Source organism: Mus pahari, chromosome 1 (assembly GCF_900095145.1).
Source record: "Mus pahari chromosome 1, PAHARI_EIJ_v1.1, whole genome shotgun sequence".
Classification (NCBI taxonomy): Eukaryota; Metazoa; Chordata; class Mammalia; order Rodentia; family Muridae; genus Mus; species Mus pahari.
In genome coordinates this window covers 84,288,951-84,310,196 of record NC_034590.1, presented here as the reverse complement: position 1 = coordinate 84,310,196, position 21,246 = coordinate 84,288,951, and the positions used below count along the sequence as shown (strand labels likewise).

Below are 21,246 nucleotides of genomic sequence, written 5' to 3'. Positions count from 1 at the left end.
CTGTTCCCTTTCTGTCTTCTGGACTGAGTGGCCTGGGATTCTGGTGACTAGTGCATCTTCAGGTCCAGTAGGGCGTCTCCTTTGAGGTTTTCTGGTCTGTGTGGCTTCTGAGGTTTTGGGTGGTATCAGAGTGGCCTCTGGGAAAGCAGACAGAATTGTGGGCCAGAAAATAGAAAAGGGGGAGGGGGGCCAGGATGCAGTTTATGGCTAGTAGGTGTGCATGCAGGCTATTGGGGAGGAGGGGGTCTCACCTGGTTGTCCATGGTACTGTCAGGTCTCCAGAAATTGTTGTTGTTGGCTAAGTGGTTTTGAGACAGGACAGAAAGGAACATACATACAGACATGGGAAGAAAAAGTACTCCTCATGCAGTCTAGTTGAACCCTATTGCCAGGAGAGTCAAGAATTCCAGAACAATTAACATTCACTGCAAAAGTTGCCAACACAGAAATTTTAGTATATATCGGATTTTGTTAAAGGGGTTTTTTGCTTTGTTTTATTTTAATGTGTAGGAGTGTGTTCATGTGCCCATGAGGCCAGAAGGGGATATCAGAAATCCTGGAGCTGGAGTTATAGGTAGTTGTGAGCTGCTCAATGTTGGCACTGGGAACTGAACTCAGGTCTTCACCAAGAGCAGAACAAGCTCTTAATTGCTGAGTCATCTCTTCTTCAGAGCCTGTATAGGAATTTTTAAAATAAGAAGGTTCAAATAGCGATGAATCATTTTTGTTTGTTTTGTTTTTCGAGACAGGGTTTCTCTGTGTAGCTCTGGCTGTCCTGGAACTCACTCTGTAGACCAGGCTGGCCTCAAACTCAGAAATTCGCCTGCCTCTGCCTCCCAAGTGTAATGAATCATTTTTAAGGTGTAAGTGTATAAGGCATTTTCAGTTCCCAGCTATAAAATTACTTTCCTGGGAATATCACAAGAAAGTTCATTTATAATATAGGACATGTCTTAAACTCTGTGTAACCCTTGCAAACCCTGTTTTTATTTTATCAGATGGTAATTCCACTGATAGCACCTTCAGTGCCACCTTATAATTTCATTTGTTTAAAAAAAAAAAACCCACAGGGAAGGAAAACATTTCTTAACAACACTTGAGATGTAATATGAAAGCAACCCAAATAGTATATATGACTACTGCTAAGATACTTAGGATCAATCTTCCTTAGGAAGCCTACTCACATGTGGGTATCTTATCTTTTCCCTGCGTTAGGTGCCTCTCTTTCAATTAACCCCTATGCTTAAATCATTTATAAAATCTCTTTAATAAACCCTGACCCTGCTTCATACTCGCTCATCCTGAAATTCCTTTTTGTAGCAAAACTAAGGATGATTGGGTTTTTTTTTTTTTAATTTCAATTTTTGCTTTTATTGTGCATTTCCAAATGAGTTATTGAAAATACCTCAGCATTATTGACCTACCAGGTTCTCCAAAAATCAATATTTTATTAGATATTTTTTCATTTACATTTCAAATGCTATCCCCTTTCCTAGTTTCCTCTCCGAAAATCCCCTACACCATCCCCCCTCCCTGTTCCCCAACCCACCCACTCCTGCTTCCTGGCCCTGGCATTCCCCTATACTTGGTCATAGAATCTTTGCAAGACCAAGGGCCTCTCCTCCAATTGATGGCCAACTAGGCCAGGATGTGGTTTTACTTGAGTGGAGGTACTTCATGGAGGAGGAAGTTCTCAGGCAGCTGGTGGCTGTTCTGGGTCATGTCTCTTACGATACTGCCAGGAAGACCACAGAACTGCAAGAGAGAATATTTTCAAAGATGAACAACCACCACTTCAGTACACTCTGTTAAAATATGTAAAACACTGGCCAGGCAGTGGTGGTGCACACCTTTAATCCCAGCACTTGGGAGGCAGAGTTCCAGGCCAGCCTGGACTACAGAATGAGTGCCAGGACAGCCAGGGCTACATAGAAAAACCCTGTCTCGGAAAAAAAAAAAAAAAAAAAAAACAAAAGTAAAACACACAGTAACATTTCTCCTAGAGTAGCTCTATGATGGGAAAGTATGTTAATTAATCTATCATAGCGCCACCTTTGTTTCCTTTCCAAAATGTTTTAACCTGTGGTATTCTGGCGTTCACACACACACACACACACACACACACACACACACACACGAGATCAGAAGACAAGTTGTGTGAGTTCTCTCCTTCCACTGTGTGGGTTCTTGTAGGAGGCCATGGCCCCTCCCCTGGGCTACCCGAAGCCGCACCTTAAAGATGGCACCTGTTGGCTATGGAGCTTGTGGTAAACAGGTCCATATTTGGTGGTGATATGTTCCCGCTCTTCTGGTTGGCTGGGGCCCATTTAAATGGCATACCATACTACAGAAGGGACATCATTAGCCATCATCCCTCCTCATTAATCAGTTCCTCTTCTTATACTCTATATCCTGTAAGCCTAAAACTCTTGTTTTCTCCAATGTGGAAATGGTTTCTCCTATTCTGAGCCAATTTGTATTGTTTCTTATTGTTTCTCTCTTACTCCAATCATATCAAAACTAACTGAATTCTTCTGCACTCAGTGTAAAATGTTCCTTTCTCCTGAGAAGTTCTCCATCCGTGTACTACCTATCCCACAGACCCTTCAACGCTGTTTGTAGTGGATGAGCAACTGTAATAAAGGAACCAATTAGTTCTACTCATCTCTTTTGTAAAGTTTGTTTCTATCTGTTGTAATACAGGGAGAGTGAGAATTTTTGATTACTTAAGTAATGCCAGACTCTTACAAAAATAAGCAGACAGGCCAACAGCAAAAAAGGAAAGAATAGTGACAGGGAAAAAGATTTCAAACAATCAAATAACAACCACAAAAAATAGATTTCCATAGAGGAAAAAAATTGTGTCAGTACAGATCTTTACAGTGTTATGTATATTTATAATACCAAAGAATTACAATAGCAGATGTCTGATAAAATCCTATTAAAATTTAATCTGATTCTACAGCAAACAAAATAAAAACTGTAAGATGAGCTAGAAGCTGATGTGGTCGAGTATTCACACAGCAGGCTAATGGCACTCAATTCTATCTTCACACCACAGAAAGATTTATAAGGTTTATGAAAATTCCTCACGTAGGACTCCACCTAACAAAAGTATGTTAAATATTTAATATATTCTCATAGTCATGACTTGCAATCCTGATATTTACATTTTTGCATAGATTATTTTAATAATTTTAATTTCTTTGAGATGATACCATTTATATTTACTAAGCAAGGGTTGAATAATTTAAGGATTACTTTCAAATGAGTTCCCAGTAACACTTTTAGAAGAAAAATGTACTTCTTTCAAGAAGAATTTAAAAATAAATTATTCCAATGTGAACTTTAAATAACATAACAGTTTAGAGACTTGATTCTGATAATACATGTCTATACATTTATGAACTTAAACACGCTTATATATTTTCTGTTTGAAAGAAAGTAACAGAATAAATATATTTCCATAGGATATAAAACACATTTTAGAGAAATATACACACTGGATTATATAAATGCAAGTTCAATAGATTATCAGTTAAAATTTTATTACTTAGTAATATATGGTGGGACCAGTTTACAAATGATGTAGTTGTGGTAGCAAAGGAAAGGAAGGAACTCAGCACTCAACATGTTTAATAAATAAAGTGTAGTGATTCATTAAATATGATACCTATAGGATCAAAAAATACCAGTACTCTAATCAATCTTTAACTGCGGCCTTGTAGACAACCCAAATATCTTAGGCAGGTAAGAAATTCAAGCATCACACTATATAGGAAATACTGTGGAAACTGACAGTTAACTGTGCACAAAGTTCAATGGCTCCAAAATTTTGTATGGTCTTAAAGGATAATAAGAAACCAGTTTACCATTATGGTATCATTTTGGTTGCTTTGTATAACTTCAATAATTTTTCACAACTATGGCACATAGCCGCACTCTAATGAAATTATATAAACATTATAAATGTGGCCTGTTTTCTTAGTAAATTATTTTATATGCATTTATGGAATTATTTATTGAACTATTCATAGCATATTTATTTTATAGCAATTTATTAAAAATTAATATGCATTCTCATTATGTACTTTACTTCAAAATTCAGTCTGTGGGGCTGTAGTATTACTACATAGTAATGTGTCGTCTCTGCCATGTACTCTTGAAGCAGAAAGATATTAACAACAAAAAAATGTCAATTTTACTAGACACCTAAGACATATATCTAAAGATAACTAATTATTTAGGCAATATCTTCGATGGGATTGGTTTCATTTGATTTTCCATTAAGGCAAAAGATGGCCATCTCCTTTTTCTTGGCTCTAATTAAAATAAAATGTTGCTCATTTCATAAAAGGTAATATCAATATTAAGACAATGTTTTTGCTCTGGCAAATCTATGCCATGTTTATAATAACTGTTTAAAATTTCTTATCCTGAGAAAGAATAAAAATAAGAACAGATTTGAATAAAGAATAAAGCTCCTTCATTGTTATACACTTTTAAAATTCAACCATGGAACAAAATCAGTAAGAACAGAATTCAGACTTCTGATGTCCATAGCAAACCTGAATACTTTAGGCAGAAATAAAACACATAAGTAGATTATACAGAACAATAAAAAGCATCAGAAATTGATGCATCTGGGTTTTGTTAAGTATAACAAAGGTCCTCAGTCCTTCATCGATGAAGCCAGGAGAACCACATTGAACAGTATACTGCCACGAGCAGAAATCACTCAGAAAGGCCACAATGAATTCATTTTTGTATTAAGCATAGAGGTTTGTATCTTACGCCACCCCACCCCCAAACAAAGACATAAAAGATATATTTGGAAATACAAGATGAATCCTGTTTTCATAAAAGAAATATGGTTACTTCAAAAACCGAAGTCACTTGACTTTTCAGTTTTAGCCTCCCCTCCCTCATCATGAGAAATAAGAGCTCACTACCCAGCAAAGCAGCATTATGACACACTATTTACACACCAGTGAAGGCTTTGAGGAAGGCTTTGCAGCTCAACTGCAGCAAGCTCTAAGAATCAGTTTCTAGTTTGTAATGAAAGTGCTTAGGAGAAAGAACTGCCAGGGTAGCAAGGATCCTCTCACAGTATTAAGGCGTGTCCACGTGGGAATGGTCAGTTGAGAATCAGTACAGTGAGCATTAGGTAATGACCCTGGGAATAGCACCCCAGGCTTCTTCAGCATGAGTTTTCTTCTCATTCAAACATTTGTTCTTCCTCTTCATCTGCTTCTTCAATAACCTGAATCTCGTCTGCCTGAGGTAAGGAGGCATTATCCACCTGCAGTTTGTTCCCCTCAGCTTTACATTTTTCTTCTTTTTCTATGATTTCCTTCCATATCTTGTGGTTTTCAGTGAGGTGGTGCATTAGTTGGCAAAATATTCGCCGCCTACCTTTCCTTCTTTGTGGTTCTGTGAAATTTAAAACAAACATTTATACCAAAGCAAATAAAACCCAATCGCCCATTCAATTAATGCCTAAGTACCCACTCTAGTCTAGTTACATAAGCTCTAAGGTTATAAATGTGTTGTTCACACTATGGAAATCACACCCTAAACAGAACAAAGCTCTCAGTGGTAGGGGTAGTCCTGGAAAGAAACAAAATAGAGATAAAGAGAATACTGGGTTGGAAGAGAAACTAAAATTTTTAAGATGAAAATCATAATAATCTAAAGTTAAAAATCAGTTTATAATGTATGAATGTAGTAAATTAAATGTAATTACCAGTATTCTGGGGAACATTATTTTGAAAAGTCAGTCAGCTGACCCAAATTTGGCATAAGATTGTTCTCTACCTTGCTAACCCAAAACACAAGGCATGTGTGTCAGAAGTGGTAGAGGTACTTATACAAGTAGAGCCTGCTGAAGAACACTGGTGAAGGACAGCATCAACAGAGAGGTTCCTCCAGTAAATAAAAACGAAATTCCCATTGTGTTATAGTTCTGATTCTTAGTAATCATAGAAAAAAAGTGTCTAGCTAGGTACAGTTTAAATATTACTTTAAAATAAAGAAGGCATTTCATTAATAGTTTCAAAGACAAGGTTTAATTTTCCACTTAATTTCATTGTTTTATTCAGAAAACTATGTTGCTATATAACTCATTCTTAATATTAAAACCTTGGTTCTTCTCTCAGAGCCAAGGGCCCTATTCTCCTTTCTCCCCACTGTCTTGATTTCTTTCCTGAGTCCATGTGATACTGCTGGAAAGCTGTGCTCCCCAGCTGTTTTGATGTTTGAAGAGCGTGAGATGAGGAGTCTAACTGCTAGGGCTCACTTCAAAGATGTTCAGACGAGCATTCACTGGAGGACAGCATCTTGGAAAATGTTCCTTTTGTTCAATAAGAGTCTCCACTGTACTATAGAAGTAACACAGCTCCAGCACACAGCAGTTATCCTAAACCTAACTGTTCAACCTGAACACTTAGGAGTTACTTAACATATCTGTACCTAAGATGTAAAAATCTAAATCCAAATTAAGTGAACATTTGTAATTAGTAGCAATAAACAAAACATAGTTTCCTTACTAGGATTTAGATTGTCTTCTGTTTCTTCATCATCTGAATCTAATTCTTCACCATCATCATCATCATCATCATCATCATCATCATCATCATCATCATCATCATCATCACCACCACCACTTTCTGTATCATCACCCTCTTCTGCTTCTATCCACTGACCAGGCAGCAGGCCAGCAGCATCATAGGAGTTGCACAGGGGGCCCACAATGTGGGTGATAAAAGATTCTTGGAGTTTTGCTAGTTGAGGAGAAGAACGATCCATGAAGGGACTAATGGGTAGACCCAGGGTTGCTTCTTCATCTCCCTGAGAATTTCAAAAAGAAAAATGCATTTATAGCTACTAAAAATATAACTGTTAAGGTTTACTGTATTATCTTGAGGGTTTTTTTTCCTTTTATTTATTTTTCGTATTTTGAGAAAAGAACCTCTCTACATAGGTCTCACTCTGTAGACCAGGATGGTCTTGAATTCACAGGGATCCATCTGCCTCTGCCTCCTGAATCCTGGGAGTAAAGGTATGTGCCACCACACCTGGTATCTTGAGATTTTTTAAAAACACAGTCTACATCAATATAGTCTTTCCACAAAACATTTGTGATTCAGTGATTACTGTTAGGCTGGTACATATGAGCTGCTGTTCCTGAGACCTCCATCAGCTACCAGCAGAGGGGAAAAAAGTCACTCTGTCTTTTCTTCATTTGAGAAGTCTTAAAAATATATTCTCATATTCTGATTATATGAAGTTGATATTTGCTGACCAGAGAAAAAAATGTATTTTAAGGTAAATAGTAATAATTTTACTCTCAATCTGCAATATTCTATAATATCAACATTAATTGTTTATAATAAATAAATTAATGCTAAATTATTTGATTTGGGATAATAAATGAAGCCTTAATTTAAGAAAACATGTAATTTGCATATCTCTATTCTAATTCTCAATGATAACAGGTTACACAGTGTGGTATTTTGTAACTTGCAAGAGTGTGCCTAAGATAAATGTCCTTTACAATATAACATGGAATAAATATGCATGATCCAACAAGCTCCACTTCATTACTCCTATTTTCTAAGACCGGAATTTTAACTTTATGAACATTTTGATAATGCATGGCTATTAGGGTCAAGGATTTCAAAGGAATATAGTATAGTGGGTAGTATTTGATATTTTAAAGATACTGAAATTTGTTTTGTAGTATAATCAGCTTTCTTTAACATTATGGGGAATCACCCTCTCAAGATGGTACAGACTGAAAATGGGTAAGAATCTTTTAAAGCCAAGGTTTTAAAGATATAAAAGAATAGCATGTTTATAATTCATCTTAGAAAACTACTTAGAACTTCTGAACTCATGTCTATCCTTTAATTCATTTTCTGTCAGGACTTCTACTCCCATAGGTGCTTCTAATGCAAGGACAGTTTTTCTATAACAAACTTGAAAATGTCTTTTGATGATTATGTTCTGAGAATACCATAAAATCCCTTAAAAACTGTTTCATTTGGTCCTTTCCCAGTTCCTACCAGAAGCCATCAACTGTGAAAAGCTGAACTTCACCATCTTTACAACAGTGTTTAATTTAAGGACTCTCTTCAGTAGCTTCCTGTTTGGACTGTTTCATTTTGGGATGTTACAGAATCTTCAATGTCTCTTATTCTCGGTTATGAGTCTGCAGTCATTGAATTGCTGGCCATTGGGAGATTGGCCATGCTCCAAAGAGTATACTGGCAACACAGATTACACTTGGTGGGGTTTTGGTTTTGTTGTTGTTGTTGTTGTTGTTGTTGTTCCTTGGTTTGTTTGAGGGCAAAAGGGTAGGAGGGTGGGCCTGGGAGGAATTTCAAGAAGCAAGTGTGATAGGGGGCATTGTATGAAATCCCCAAATAAGTAATAAAAATATTTTGTTGGGGAAAAACCTACTTCATTTGAAAATCAACTGTTTTAAGGTGTAGATTCTCTTGGAGACCAGAGTCTATCCTTATCTATTCAGCTAAAAATTTAATCAACTCATTTCAGACAGGTAATAAGCTATGTATTCTGGTTTGCTATTTTAACTGTTAGCAATAGTGGTTAGAAAGATGGTTCAGTGTGGCTAAAAGCACTGGCTATTCTTTCAGAGGACCCAAGTTCAATTCACAGAACCCACATGGCAGCTTACAACCACCTGTAGTTCCAGGTCCAGTGGATGTAAAGCCCTTGTCTAACCATTACAAACACCAGGCACAGACATACACATGCAGGCAAAACATCCATATTCATAAAATAAATTTAAAAAAATTTTAACAGCAAAGTTAGAACTGAAAAAATACTAAGAGCTAGGGTCCACACAACTCTGAGCCCCTTTCAGGGCAACTCTTTTACTTCCTGTAGCAACTGAAGCCCCCAAAGGTGCTTTCTTCATATGGCAGCTCTTTGAAATCCCAACAATCTCATGTTTCATCTTACCTGCTCATAAAATTCATTCACAATGCCTTCTGTCCATCTCAAATGTAGATCCCGATCTTTTGCTGGGCCATTGATATCTGCTAATTTGATGCATACCTGGCAGACTAAGAGGCGATCGTTTTCATTGCTCCATTCTATACCGTTACTATTTACATCATTGGCCTATTTTGGACAAACAGAATTGTTTTAGGTTCTGAGGATACAGAGTTTCTAATATTTGTTTGTTATCAATTGCCTTCAAATTATTTTCTTTCCAAAGGGCAGGGAGAAATATCAGTAAATGTTTCCTTAATATCAGAATATACTATAAATATGGACCTATGTGGTAAAATGCCCTACTAAAATACTAATAAGATTATCTTTCAAAGTCAGCATAGCTTTTTATTTAAAAAATAAGCCAACTTTGTTTTCACTATTTGTAATTATCACAGAGAATAATAATTATCTGGATATATGTATGTGAATATAAAAATGTAATATATATTGAATATACATACATATGAATCTATAAATCATAAGAATTGTAACAATTTCTACCTAAAAGAAAGGGCACATAAAAGAGCTAAGGAAAAAAATCTGTTCTAGCAGCAACAGGTGGTAATAACAGTTCAGAGACGCAAGTCTTAGAAGCTCAACTCACGGTCTAAATCTGAACTCACAAAGATATTAACTTAGCATTTAACCTATTCAAGTCCATTTCTTTCTCTATAAAGAATTGGTGGTAATCTTGTCATATGCCTCCATAAAGATAAACAAACAGTGCCTGGTCGATAATAAAGGCTAATATGTAAATATTATTTAGCATTATTTAAGTAAGTGAAATTATCATTATTAGTTGGGCATATTTAGTATACTTCTTATTTCCTCTTTGAGAAATCAGCACTTCCTGTTAGCCAAAAATAAAGATGCAGGGTATAATTCTTTTAAGAAAGAAAAGCCATGATCCTCAATTTTTTCTTCTCCATGGGACACAATGACATTATCACTGTTGTCAGAGCAGATTAGTGATTCTAGATTCCACAGTGAATATGAATTCTCTAAGGGGAAGGGCCCTGAGCTGATCTTCCTCATTCCACGGCACAGAGACTAAATACATATGGCATTTTTAATAGATATTTTTGGGATGAGGAATGATTTGTCAAACAGAAAAAAAGAGACACTGCTCTCCTGCTAGTTTAGCAGCATAAAATTAATGATACAAAGGTGTGGCAATGTAGACATAAACTGACATCTAAGAAATACAACTTTAATTTCATAAAATGTCTCACTTGGTACTGAGTAACTCAAATTTTGCTATAAACACCTTGGATATACTCATTTGGTTTGTTACTATTTGAAAAAAAACACAATAAAATTCATCTGTTTATCAAAAGAAAGCATAGCAAGCAACAGTATTTTAAGACATATTGACATAATAACATTTATTTAAACTAGTACAATAATATTATTTAATATCAGCTATTTATTCTTACATCATGTGTAATGTTAACATTAAAACTCACTTTTCATCTATAGCACTAACAACATATTTCCCTTTTTTAAAATCAGGCACTACTTTACATAACAAACCTTGGCATTGAATTCTGCAAGGAAATCAAAATGTTTTTTGAGATCTGTAGCAAGGATTGCTTCTATAACTAAAAAACGAAAACGCTTGAATTCCATGTGATCAAGGTGAAGGAGGAAGTTGTATTCTGGGCGAGAAAGATACAGATTCCAAGCTGATGCAGCATGATGATTTTCTAGAACAGATCTGTCATTGTATAAAACTGCCTAAAAAGAATAAAGAAAAAATGAGACATGCATCTCACACAGAAGCTCTAATCACAGTCAGAAACAGGTCCAAACAGTGAATACCTACTACAAAATGAGGCATATTACCAGGAATTTAATATCTATGATGAAAGGTTGTTAAGATTGTAAATACATAGACCAAAATGCAAAGAGGCTAAGGACACCTTTACTTCTGATGTGCATATCTAAATTAAATATTTGTCCTCAAACACTCTGTAATACCATGATGCCTCTCAAGTGATATAAAAGTGGTATTTTTGAAGTAAACATTCAAGTTGTAAACCTTGTAATAAGAAATTCATTGGGATACAGAACAGGGTTAAGGTAAAGCTCTGTTCTCCAGCAGCATAGAGTTAACTAAAGAAAAAATGATGCCCAAGGTAAGCCAGAGACCTATATGTCTGAGGACGTAGTCTATATTCCCATCCTGGCACAGTGCCTAAGTAGTAAGAGATAAATAAGCATGTAACAGGTACCATCACAAATCTCTTGGATTCAACAGTAGGAGCTCACTCGTCTCTACCTCATACTAGTACAATGACCTGAGGGCATTCAGAACAAGCAGAGTATAAAATTTCTAAAGCTTCTACCAGCTCTAAAAACTAAACACTTTCAAAATTACTAAAGAAACACTAACTAATTTTTTTTTTAAAAAAAATCCATGTCAAGTTGTGTCAAAAGGCAGATTAAAAAGCAAAAACAAAGCTCTGTTCCTGTTTTCCTGGTCCTTACCAACTAACGGGAAAGGAAGACAGATAACCAGAGGGAGCGGTATCAGGAGAAATAGATGGGAGCTTGCTTCCTATACCGGTTATCTGAAACGTAGAGCCTAGAAGTGAGCATGCCTGCATCCCAGCCTTAGATCACATCATATAACCGAGTGACTTAAGCTGTTGTGAGCCACATAAAACCTTCTCATCAACCCTAAGATAATTTCTAATCATCATAAGCCCCACCCCCTCCAAAAGCCTTTACTCCAAAGACTCTGTGAAGGAACAATTTATATTTAACAGTGTTGACAAATTCATGCTTAATTTAGTGATAAGTTATCAAAATAACTCCACCATATCAGATAGTAACAAAACTCCCAGATCATTAAAATACACTGTTCATAGGCACAGCAGGTACAGATGTTTATTACATAAACCTCACGACCTAGTTCAATCCCTGGTACTTGTATTAAGTATTAGTATAAAAATGAGCCCCTGAAATTTGATTTCCCCCACCGTAATTTTTTTTTGTCCATTGAAATTACAAAAGAGAAATAAAATTGAAGAAAAATCAGAATCAATATCAGCATCTATATATAATCCTCCTACTAGAAACTTCAAATACACAGGAAAAAAAAAAAAAAAGAACAGGTTGTAGCAAGCCTAAGTTACTGTTGTGTTGTAAACAGCTTCCTCTGGTGTCACACTGAGTGCTGAGTCTGTGAATGAGGGTGGGTGGAGGCCTGCTCCCTAGCTGAGTGCCACCTACTACTACATATATTGACAACTATTTTGTCTGGAGTACTGATGCCCATACTAGTAACTCCTTCTCTCCAGGCAACTTCCTCCAGTATTTTTAGAGAAGAATCTTCTGCCTGAAGGAAACTGAAGGACTTAAGTCCTGAGTATGCCTTTGGAAAGGACTGCTGGATGCCAGTTCTTGTCTTTTTCACACGCTAATTTCCTTAACACAGGAGTTTTGCTTCATTACACACTCCTCACCATGAGTTATATCCATACAGGCCCAAAAGCAATGTGACCCACTGACCTTGTAAATGGAAATTTCTAAAATGATGAGCCAAAATAAACCATTCCTTTTAAAATGATGATTGCTTTAGGTATTTTATCAGAGTAACAAATTTTTTTTAGAAATATTCTTTTTATATGTTGTCTCTTTTTACCCTTAATATCACAATTTTTCTAGTGGAAAACTTTGTGTATGTTTTGGTGTGTTATACATACTTATTAATGTGGATGGGTAAACATATGCCTGCAAATGCATGTGAAAGCCTCAAGTTGTTAGTGTCTCTTCTTGATCACTTTCTATCTGTATTTTTGTTGACAGTCCCTCAGTTCAGTGAATGCTCTGAAGCTCATTGTCTGAACAGACCAGCTGGTCAATGAACTTTCAAGGATGCCTTACTAGCCCTCCCTTGCCCAGTTCTGGGGTTCAAGAACATGGCCTCTGTTGTCTGGCTTCTTAACATGAGTTCAGGGGATCTTAGTTCTTCATGCTTTGGACACACTTTTAAGAGGTTAGCCCTATCCCAGCCCTAGAGAGATAAGCTTCTATCTTCATTCACACACCTCAGGAACAAGTGGGCAACCAGAAATTAAACACAAACCCCCAGTATCAGATCTAATGCTTTTTCCAAAGAATTGTGATTTGCCACATAAGTCAATCAAAGTGATGTGGAGATTAGAATGTCTTCTGAATTTGTAGAATGATACTGCAAATATGTAACCTTGGGCAGGTAGTGTGTTTCTCTCTCTCTCTCTCTCTCTCTCTCTCTCTCTCTCTCTCTCTCTCTCTCTCTCTCTCTCTCTCCCCCCCACTCGTGTATGTGTGTNTCTCTCTCTCTCCCCCCCACCCGTGTATGTGTGTGTGATTGTGTGTCTTTGTCTCTCTAACACACACTTTATCTTCTGTATTTTTAACAGTTGACCTGATTGAACAAGACAGATAAAAAGAGGAACAAAAAATGGCTACAAATGATAAATGGAACTAAATTTAAGACAGAATACTAAAGTAAAGACAGATGATTCATCATAAATAATAATGTTGGTTACTGTTTATGATGTTGGTTACTGGTTATATGTTGGTTAGAAACATATATACAACATTGCAACAATCTACAACACAAATACCTCAAACCACATTAAATTCTTCTGAAAACCATGTTTAGTCCTAAGTTCTCATGTTTAAAGTTATGGCAGTTACAGTATTCATGTTGGGAATTCATACTATTTAGACTGTGATCTGACCCTGAAAGAGTTTGGTACTTGATCAGCTATATTCCATATAAAATACTATACCAAAATAAATTGTTGTCTATCTTCTTATTACATTTGTATTTACTTATTTGTTTATGTGAGGTGAGGATACATCTGCATGCCATGGCACATGTGTGGAGGTAACTGGTTCTCTCTTTCTATCAAGTCAGCCTCAGAGATTAAACTCAGGTTTTCATGCTTGGAGGGAGGTACTTTTACCTAGTAAGGCATCTCATCACTCCCCAAAAAGAAATTGTTAGTGCACTAATATGTTCATAGCTAAAGAACAGAAGGTAAAGATATTAAGATAAATCATAGGAGAAAAATGGAAAGAACAAACCATTAAGGCTCTCCTTAGCTATTACAACTTTTAGCCATACTATGGACCCAATCAGAAAGAACAATGATCCAACCAGAGCTTTATCAATTTGGTAAAAGACAAAAATATTTCAATCAAGATATAGAATTCATGAAACATGGAGTTATTTTATAAACTATTCTTTTTTATAGCTGAAGAAACTAATTTTTCAAAATTCTCTTAGCATTCATCATCATGTGTTTTCACCAATTAATTACAATGAAGGGTTTACTGAAAACATGACCCACAAGAAAGACAGATTATAGAGTGATATTCAATGGGTTATAAAAATTTTTTGGAACTATTCTTAAGCTTCTGAAAAATTCTTTCCTACCTGAGGTGCATTTGTAGCCACTAGAAATGCATTTGTTCTTCCTGGGTGATCGTAATCGTGCATGGCAGCTGCCACATACAAAGCCATCAATTCTAATGCAGGGATGTTTGAAGATAGGCAGCCATAACTCATATCTGGAATACAGCAACTCTTCGAAGAAATGTAAGCAATCTGTCCAGAACTAAGTCTACCATCTGAATCTGTGTGGCAGTAAATAATAAATAAACATTAGCATGTAATTTCCTGGCAATTATGCTAAGGATGGAATTTCTCCTAAGTTGTATCAGTATTAATTTATTGAAATTAAATAGACTCAAAAGACTTAATATACTTTCCCATTGTTTATCTTGCATCAGACATTAGAGAATTCTGACACCTGATTGATGCTTTCTTGCTCAGACTAATAAATACATGAAAACCCTAAGTTTATAATTTTCTAAACATCTGTTCTTAAGGGCTAAACATAGTAGTCATACAAAATACTAGCACCAAGAAGAGGAAGTAGACAAAGTCCCACCCATAACCAAAAAGCTACTTATAATTGAAACCTCCTGGGAAAGGGAAAATCAGTTTTCTCCAGTGGAGTATAAAATTAGGTATACCAATCACACTCCAGGACAGGCCCTATACCCAAGGGTAGTTAACTAATTACAGACTCTATATTTTGGGGGGGTGTTGTGTGTTGTATCTTGTTATCTTTTGTCTAACTAATATATCGATATATCACAAGAATTTTTAACATGACTTTGATGCATGAATGATAATTTAATTTTACAATGTTCATTATTTTCATAGTGTTTATGTTTTCAATATATATTGAGTTTTTGAAAACTGTATGCTTAACACTCCTTACAAAAGTTGTTTTAAAAAAAAGCTAAATATATGGACATGGATTATGTAGGCAAACTGCTACTAGCAAGACTTTAATTATTAATATCAGGTCAATACCTTGAGCATTTCCCTGTGTTATAGCCACCATGGATTCCCCCTTAAATTATAAACTAAATTTTAAAAATAAAAAATGGCAAAATATATCCCTATTAAACTAAAAAACTTAGTTGAGACCAGTGATGTAGGCCTACCTATACATGTCAGCACTTTTAAGTTCAAGGACCATCTGGAGTACATAAGATACTGTGTTAAAATAAAGAAAAGCAACAACAAAATGTAAAAAGTGAAACAAAACAAAAACTCAGCAATTACTTAAAGCTTAGACAGAAGGCTCTTGATAACAGCAGTAGATATAAATTTGACAGAAACCTAACATTAAGAAGGCAATGATTTACAAATTGTTCTGCAGATTCAACACTATATATAATCAAAATCCAAGCTCACTTTTTGAGCATAAAAATGTAAACTGAATGTATAATTAATATATAAATACAAGAGACTAACTGGCCAAAATCACCTCAAAGGAAAAAAAAAAAGTAGAGCATTGCAACACTGAGAACTCATACTTCCTAATTTCAAAGCATATTATGCAGCTCAAGTGATAAAGGCATTGTACTATTATAGAGAGAAACACAAATAAATGAAATAAAGCTGAAAGTCCAATTTGATGCTTCTGACTTTCATCCAGGATGCCAAGAGAGCACTGTGAGACAGCTATGCACTATGTATGACACTGGGGACTTTCTCACATGTTAACTTACGTTCACAGCATTTTTATAAGGTAAACTCACCGATGTCATAGCATTTAGGAGTCCACTATATTTAAAATGCATGAAGAACTCTTTAATAGATGCTACTAAGAACTCAGGATTGTAGCTCAGTAGAATGTTTGAGTAGCACCCACAAGGTCCTCAGTTCTTTTCCTGACATTACAAAAAAGAAAGGCGAGAGAGAGCGCAGGAGCGTGGTTCTACCCCATGGAGAGTTGTCAGGTTCATTTTTTAATGTTTCCTGCAACATTTCAGGGTCAGATCCCCCAAGGAATGGTGTCAAATTGAGGGCTTATCTTTGGTCTCTGTTATTAGCATGGTGAGTATTCAGCAGAAAACTGAGCCAAGTAAACCTCAAGAAGAAAAAGCCTATGACACTGAGGCCATACATATATATGTTTTACTCTTACTATATCTGCTATTGTATTCATAAGCCTACTGGATAAGAACTGGAGTAGACAATGAGAAGAGATTGATAATTATCATGAGAAGAGATCACTTTGTCCAGTTGATTACTGAAATCCTCCACAGTAAATACTGTTAGGTAATTTTGTCAAGTTTCTCACGGAGAAGAAGAGAGAGTTTGCTACCTATTAACACAGAAAGCTACTATCCCCCATTCAGGGGAGATCACACACAGACCTCCCCTACAACTCCTTGTTAATTTTTTAATCTTTTACTTTCTAACACTCTTAGCCTCTGTCTATGACTAGAGATCTTTTCTCTATTCTTTTTTTCAGACCAAGTGAAAAAGCGTTTCTTCTTAATGCTGTGCACATTAGTAAATTTTACCTTTCCCTGTTTTCCAACCAATGGACTCCCTTGTCTGAGCCTATAAAGTTATACCCAACTATTTTCAGAAAGCAGACAAAGATCCATCTGTAAGCCTGGCTATTTGGTTTTCCTTCAGTTAGCTGGTTCCAGAAATTTTCCTATGAAGCTATAAACGTGGATAAAGAATGAAAGGGGAGTTGGAGATTTAGCTCAGTGGTAGGGCGCTTGCCTGGCAAGCACAAGGCCCTGGGTTCAGTCCTCAGCTCTGGGGAAAAAAAAAAAAAATGAAAGGATCAGAGTGTTGGGGGTCTCTCACCTCCACTAATCACTCTCCCTCTAAACATTATATTGCGCCCCTTACAGGCGCACAGAATTGCTACTGAGAAGACCTCCCCAGATCTCCCAGAATGCAGTGTCTTCAGACCGCCCTACGTCGTCACCGCCCACTATCGCTCGGACCAACCACTAATGTCGTCTCCGCCCACGATCCTCACTATCACTCGGACCAACCACTAATGTCGGTCGTCTCCGCCCACGATCCTCGCTATCACTCGGACCAACCACTAATGTCGTCTCCGCCCACGATCCTTGGACCCGCCTACCAGATACTCATCTCTGCTCATGATCAGACCGCGGGGGAGTTTTCAAAGGAACTCAAGGGCAGGCTAAAAATCCTTCCTTGTACTTAAAAAAGTCCGATTAATAAAAATCATGCTCTGATCATCAGAGGGTCCTAAGTCATGCTGTAGTAACCTAGTTTCCATGGCCACTTTTCAAAATGTACCAGAATACAGTAATAATCTAGGAACAAAACGAGAAGAGCTATCTGAGGAAGACAGCTTGATTTTATCTAAAAGGTTATAGATCTATATATTATAATTCCCATTCAGTGGTCTAGAGAGGCTTCATTAAAAAAAAAAAAAGATAACATGAGCACAGCTAGATTGGCTGGTCATCTTGAAATGCAACTTACACAAGTAGAAAACATTTCATATCAGTTTTCATACTCTGGGTGTCACATAAAATCCATATTCTTAAATACTAAAGGATTGTTGCAGGGTATTGGGATGGAATTAACATTCAGATGTGATAAATTTGCCATCAGAACTCAGAGGTCCCTCTAGGTACAGATTTTCAAATTCATCAGCTGTCCACCATTTGCAGGGGAAATCTCATTGGAGTTTAGATCCCTCCCTAGAAACCCCTGCTGAGTAGAGAGACAATTTCTCTTACCCTCTCTTGGCCAATCTGTCTCTTTAGCATATGAATTTACCCTTATTGAGTATCTAGGATATTCATTGCTTTATTTAAGTTTGTGTGTGTGTGTGTATGTGTGTGTATGTGTGTGTGTGAGAGAGAGAGAGAGAGAGAGAGAGAGAGAGAGAGAGAGAGAGAGAGAGAGAGAGAGAGAGAGGAGAGAGAGAATATGAATGAATGCACTCATGAGTGCAGTATCTGCCAAGGCCAAAAGAAGCCAAAAGGTCCCTTGTAGCTGGATTGTGAGCCATCCAACAGGAGTGCTAAAAATGAATCTGAGTTCTCCGAAAGAACCACAAGAGCTCTTAACTGCTGAGCTCTCTCACCAGCACAAGTTCATTACTCTCAGCCAGCAGGAGCTACTCAACATTACCTCCCCAATGTTACAAGTAAGATGAAAATAGACTACAGAATGTGCAACTCAGTATTCCATACAATCTCTACTCTGGTAGATCTATTTTACTAGCGTATTTTATAGCCATAAGTTCAAGTAAGAGATATAGGAACTTTATAATACATAAAGCTAATTTAAACAGTGGTATCTATAATGAGGGATAGTATTAACTTTTTGAAACACAATTTATAATGTTTGCAAATGTTTTTAAACATTCCTTACTTAAATATCTCTGAAAATGTTAAATGTCTCCCTTTTGTTTGGTATTATTTTTTATTTTAAACATATATAATAGACCTGAAACAAAAATTATCAAAATATTCAAGACAATGGATATCTTAGAAGACTGAGAAGACAGGTAACATGTTACATACAGTAGTTCTGGATCATGATCTACATCTTAAGATGGTAACAAGTTTAAAATTTTATGTCAAATTAAGCACTGTAACTTACACAATCTTTTATGTGTGCCAAAGTTTACTTAAAGAAATTTTTTTAGGGATTAGATGTACTTATATAAGACAGCTTAATTTACATAATTAAAATAAGGATTTGTAGGAGGAAGTACCTGCTTTGGTTTCTGTTTCATGGTTATTATGGATCTGCTGTAAGCCAGGAATTGGTCGTGTTGTCAAATACCAAACAGCATGTAGGACATCTGTGGCATGTACACGATTGTGATCTGAAGTTAACAAAATACTTTATTATAGCATCATTCTGTTTAGGTTTGGCATAAGACATTTGAAAATGAAATTTTCTTCTAGCTAAACTATATCACAAGAAGTAAGGTATTTCCCACAATTTTATTTTAAAATATTCTGATAAACTAAAAAGTACTCTTTTATAAGGTTTCAAACACAAAAACATAGTAAAGGCCCAAATAATACACAGGAAAGTCAAATATAATCGAAAGGTATTGAGAAAATTATTGATGTTTCTATTGTGTTGATTATATAACTTTGGTGTCTAGATTATGGAGACAAAATATGAATTATTTGGGAAACAGGAAAGATGACCCAGTGGGTACAATTACTTCCTATGTGAAAAAGGAAGATATGAATTCAGATTCCTGTACCCAAGTGAAAAGCTGGGCATAATTATATGTATACTGCAATCCTAGTGCTTAGTAGGGGTGCTGGGGGGGGGGGGGGGGGGGAGGTGAGACAAGAGGATAAATGGCGCTTCCCTGTCTCCAGCAGAGGTACAGGTTCAGTAAGAGACTCTGCTTCACAAAGAATGATACAGAGGACACACAAAGTCATCCTCACACACATACATACAAACACACACATACATATACACACAAATATTTTGCTCATTGAAGAGTTATATATTCTATATACCTATGTTTTTGGCAAAAAAGTGAGAAATACTATTTTCTTATAGATGGAAATAAAAGATTGACACACTTTAAACTATAAAGCAGTATTATGCTAATTTAGGAATAATGTACTCTGTATGTGTTCATATAGGGGAAACTACAGAAAGGACTAACAAAGAAAACCATATATTTCATATTAGAAATTCAAATTATATTCAGTACAAAAAAATTAAAAAATCATTCCAAAAATCAGAAGGAAATTTAAAATAAAAATTGTGTGTTTTTAAAATATTTTAAATGAACAATTTTCTAAAATTGTTTATTAAACATTCATAAGTACTTAAAAACATAAGGCACACAATAAGTGATATACAACACACACACACACACACACAAAAACACATACACTGGGCTTGTTCAGTCAGTAAAATGTTTTTTTTTTTTGCAACCACAAAGACTTGAATTTGAGCCCTATAACTCAGATTTAAAAAAAGAAAGCCAGGTCCAGTGGTGTATACATGCTAACTCAGATAATGCTGGGGCAGACAGGGACAGAAAAATCCTTGGGACTGGCTAGCCTGCCCGCTCTACTTGCTGAGCTCCAGGAAAAAGTAGACTTCAGTTAATTTGTCCTACATATGCATGTGCACGTACACACACATGCACACAAATACATACACCCAAAATGATATGGTACTATACAACATTTAAGTGAAGAAAACTGATTATAAATACATATCAATATTATGATCTACTTTATAAAAAGATTAATAAGGCTTAGATGCATATATCAAAATTAACAAGTCAGTTATTAACACCAGGTAACAGGATATAAATATTCTTTAAAAATATCTATTTAAATATTTCCCAAATGTGTATTTCCAAAAATATTTCAGGGTTTATCTGAAGAGAAAGACAAGTTATTAGAACTTAACCAGGTATACCATTACTCACATGGAATGTCTCGGTAGCCATTTTCTAATGCACGAAAATAATTCATAAATTCTTGAGTGGGAATTTTAAATGTTTCCAATAAACCAGTATCTTGAAATAAAGTATACATAACCTAAGTATAAAATAAAATGAAGTTTACTTTAAAAATCAGAATGCCTCTCTGTAGTTCAGTTTGTGATATATTTAGAAATATGACCATGCATATATTTTATTTTTCTCATGGTATTGGGATTGAACTCCAGGCCTCCCAAATGTCAGGCAAGAACTCTATTCACTAAGTTATGAGACCCTTTTGGTTTTTAGGGTAGGGGCTGCAACCCTGTAGGTGAAACAACAATATGAACTAACCAGTACCCCCTGAGCTTGTGTCTCTAGCTGCATATGTAGCAGAAGATGGCCTAATCGGCCATCACTGGGAAGAGAGGTC

General features: G+C 36.0%; 1 protein-coding gene across 2 annotated transcripts in view; it reads right to left on the bottom strand.

The window, feature by feature from the left end:
• Positions 1-3,336: 3,336 nt before the first annotated feature.
• Positions 3,337-21,246, bottom strand: part of Pde3b (phosphodiesterase 3B) — a 125,556-nt gene continuing 107,646 nt past the window's right edge. For both annotated transcript variants that reach the window (XM_029535460.1, XM_021197072.2), the window contains exons 10-16: positions 20,820-20,931; positions 19,113-19,226; positions 14,459-14,658; positions 10,558-10,761; positions 8,989-9,150; positions 6,549-6,849; positions 3,337-5,433 (exon numbers count right to left, since the gene is read on the bottom strand). In XM_029535460.1, coding sequence (XP_029391320.1) covers positions 5,219-5,433; positions 6,549-6,849; positions 8,989-9,150; positions 10,558-10,761; positions 14,459-14,658; positions 19,113-19,226; positions 20,820-20,931 — 1,308 coding nt within the window. In that variant the 3' untranslated portion in view covers positions 3,337-5,218. The remainder of the gene's footprint in view (positions 5,434-6,548; positions 6,850-8,988; positions 9,151-10,557; positions 10,762-14,458; positions 14,659-19,112; positions 19,227-20,819; positions 20,932-21,246) is intronic.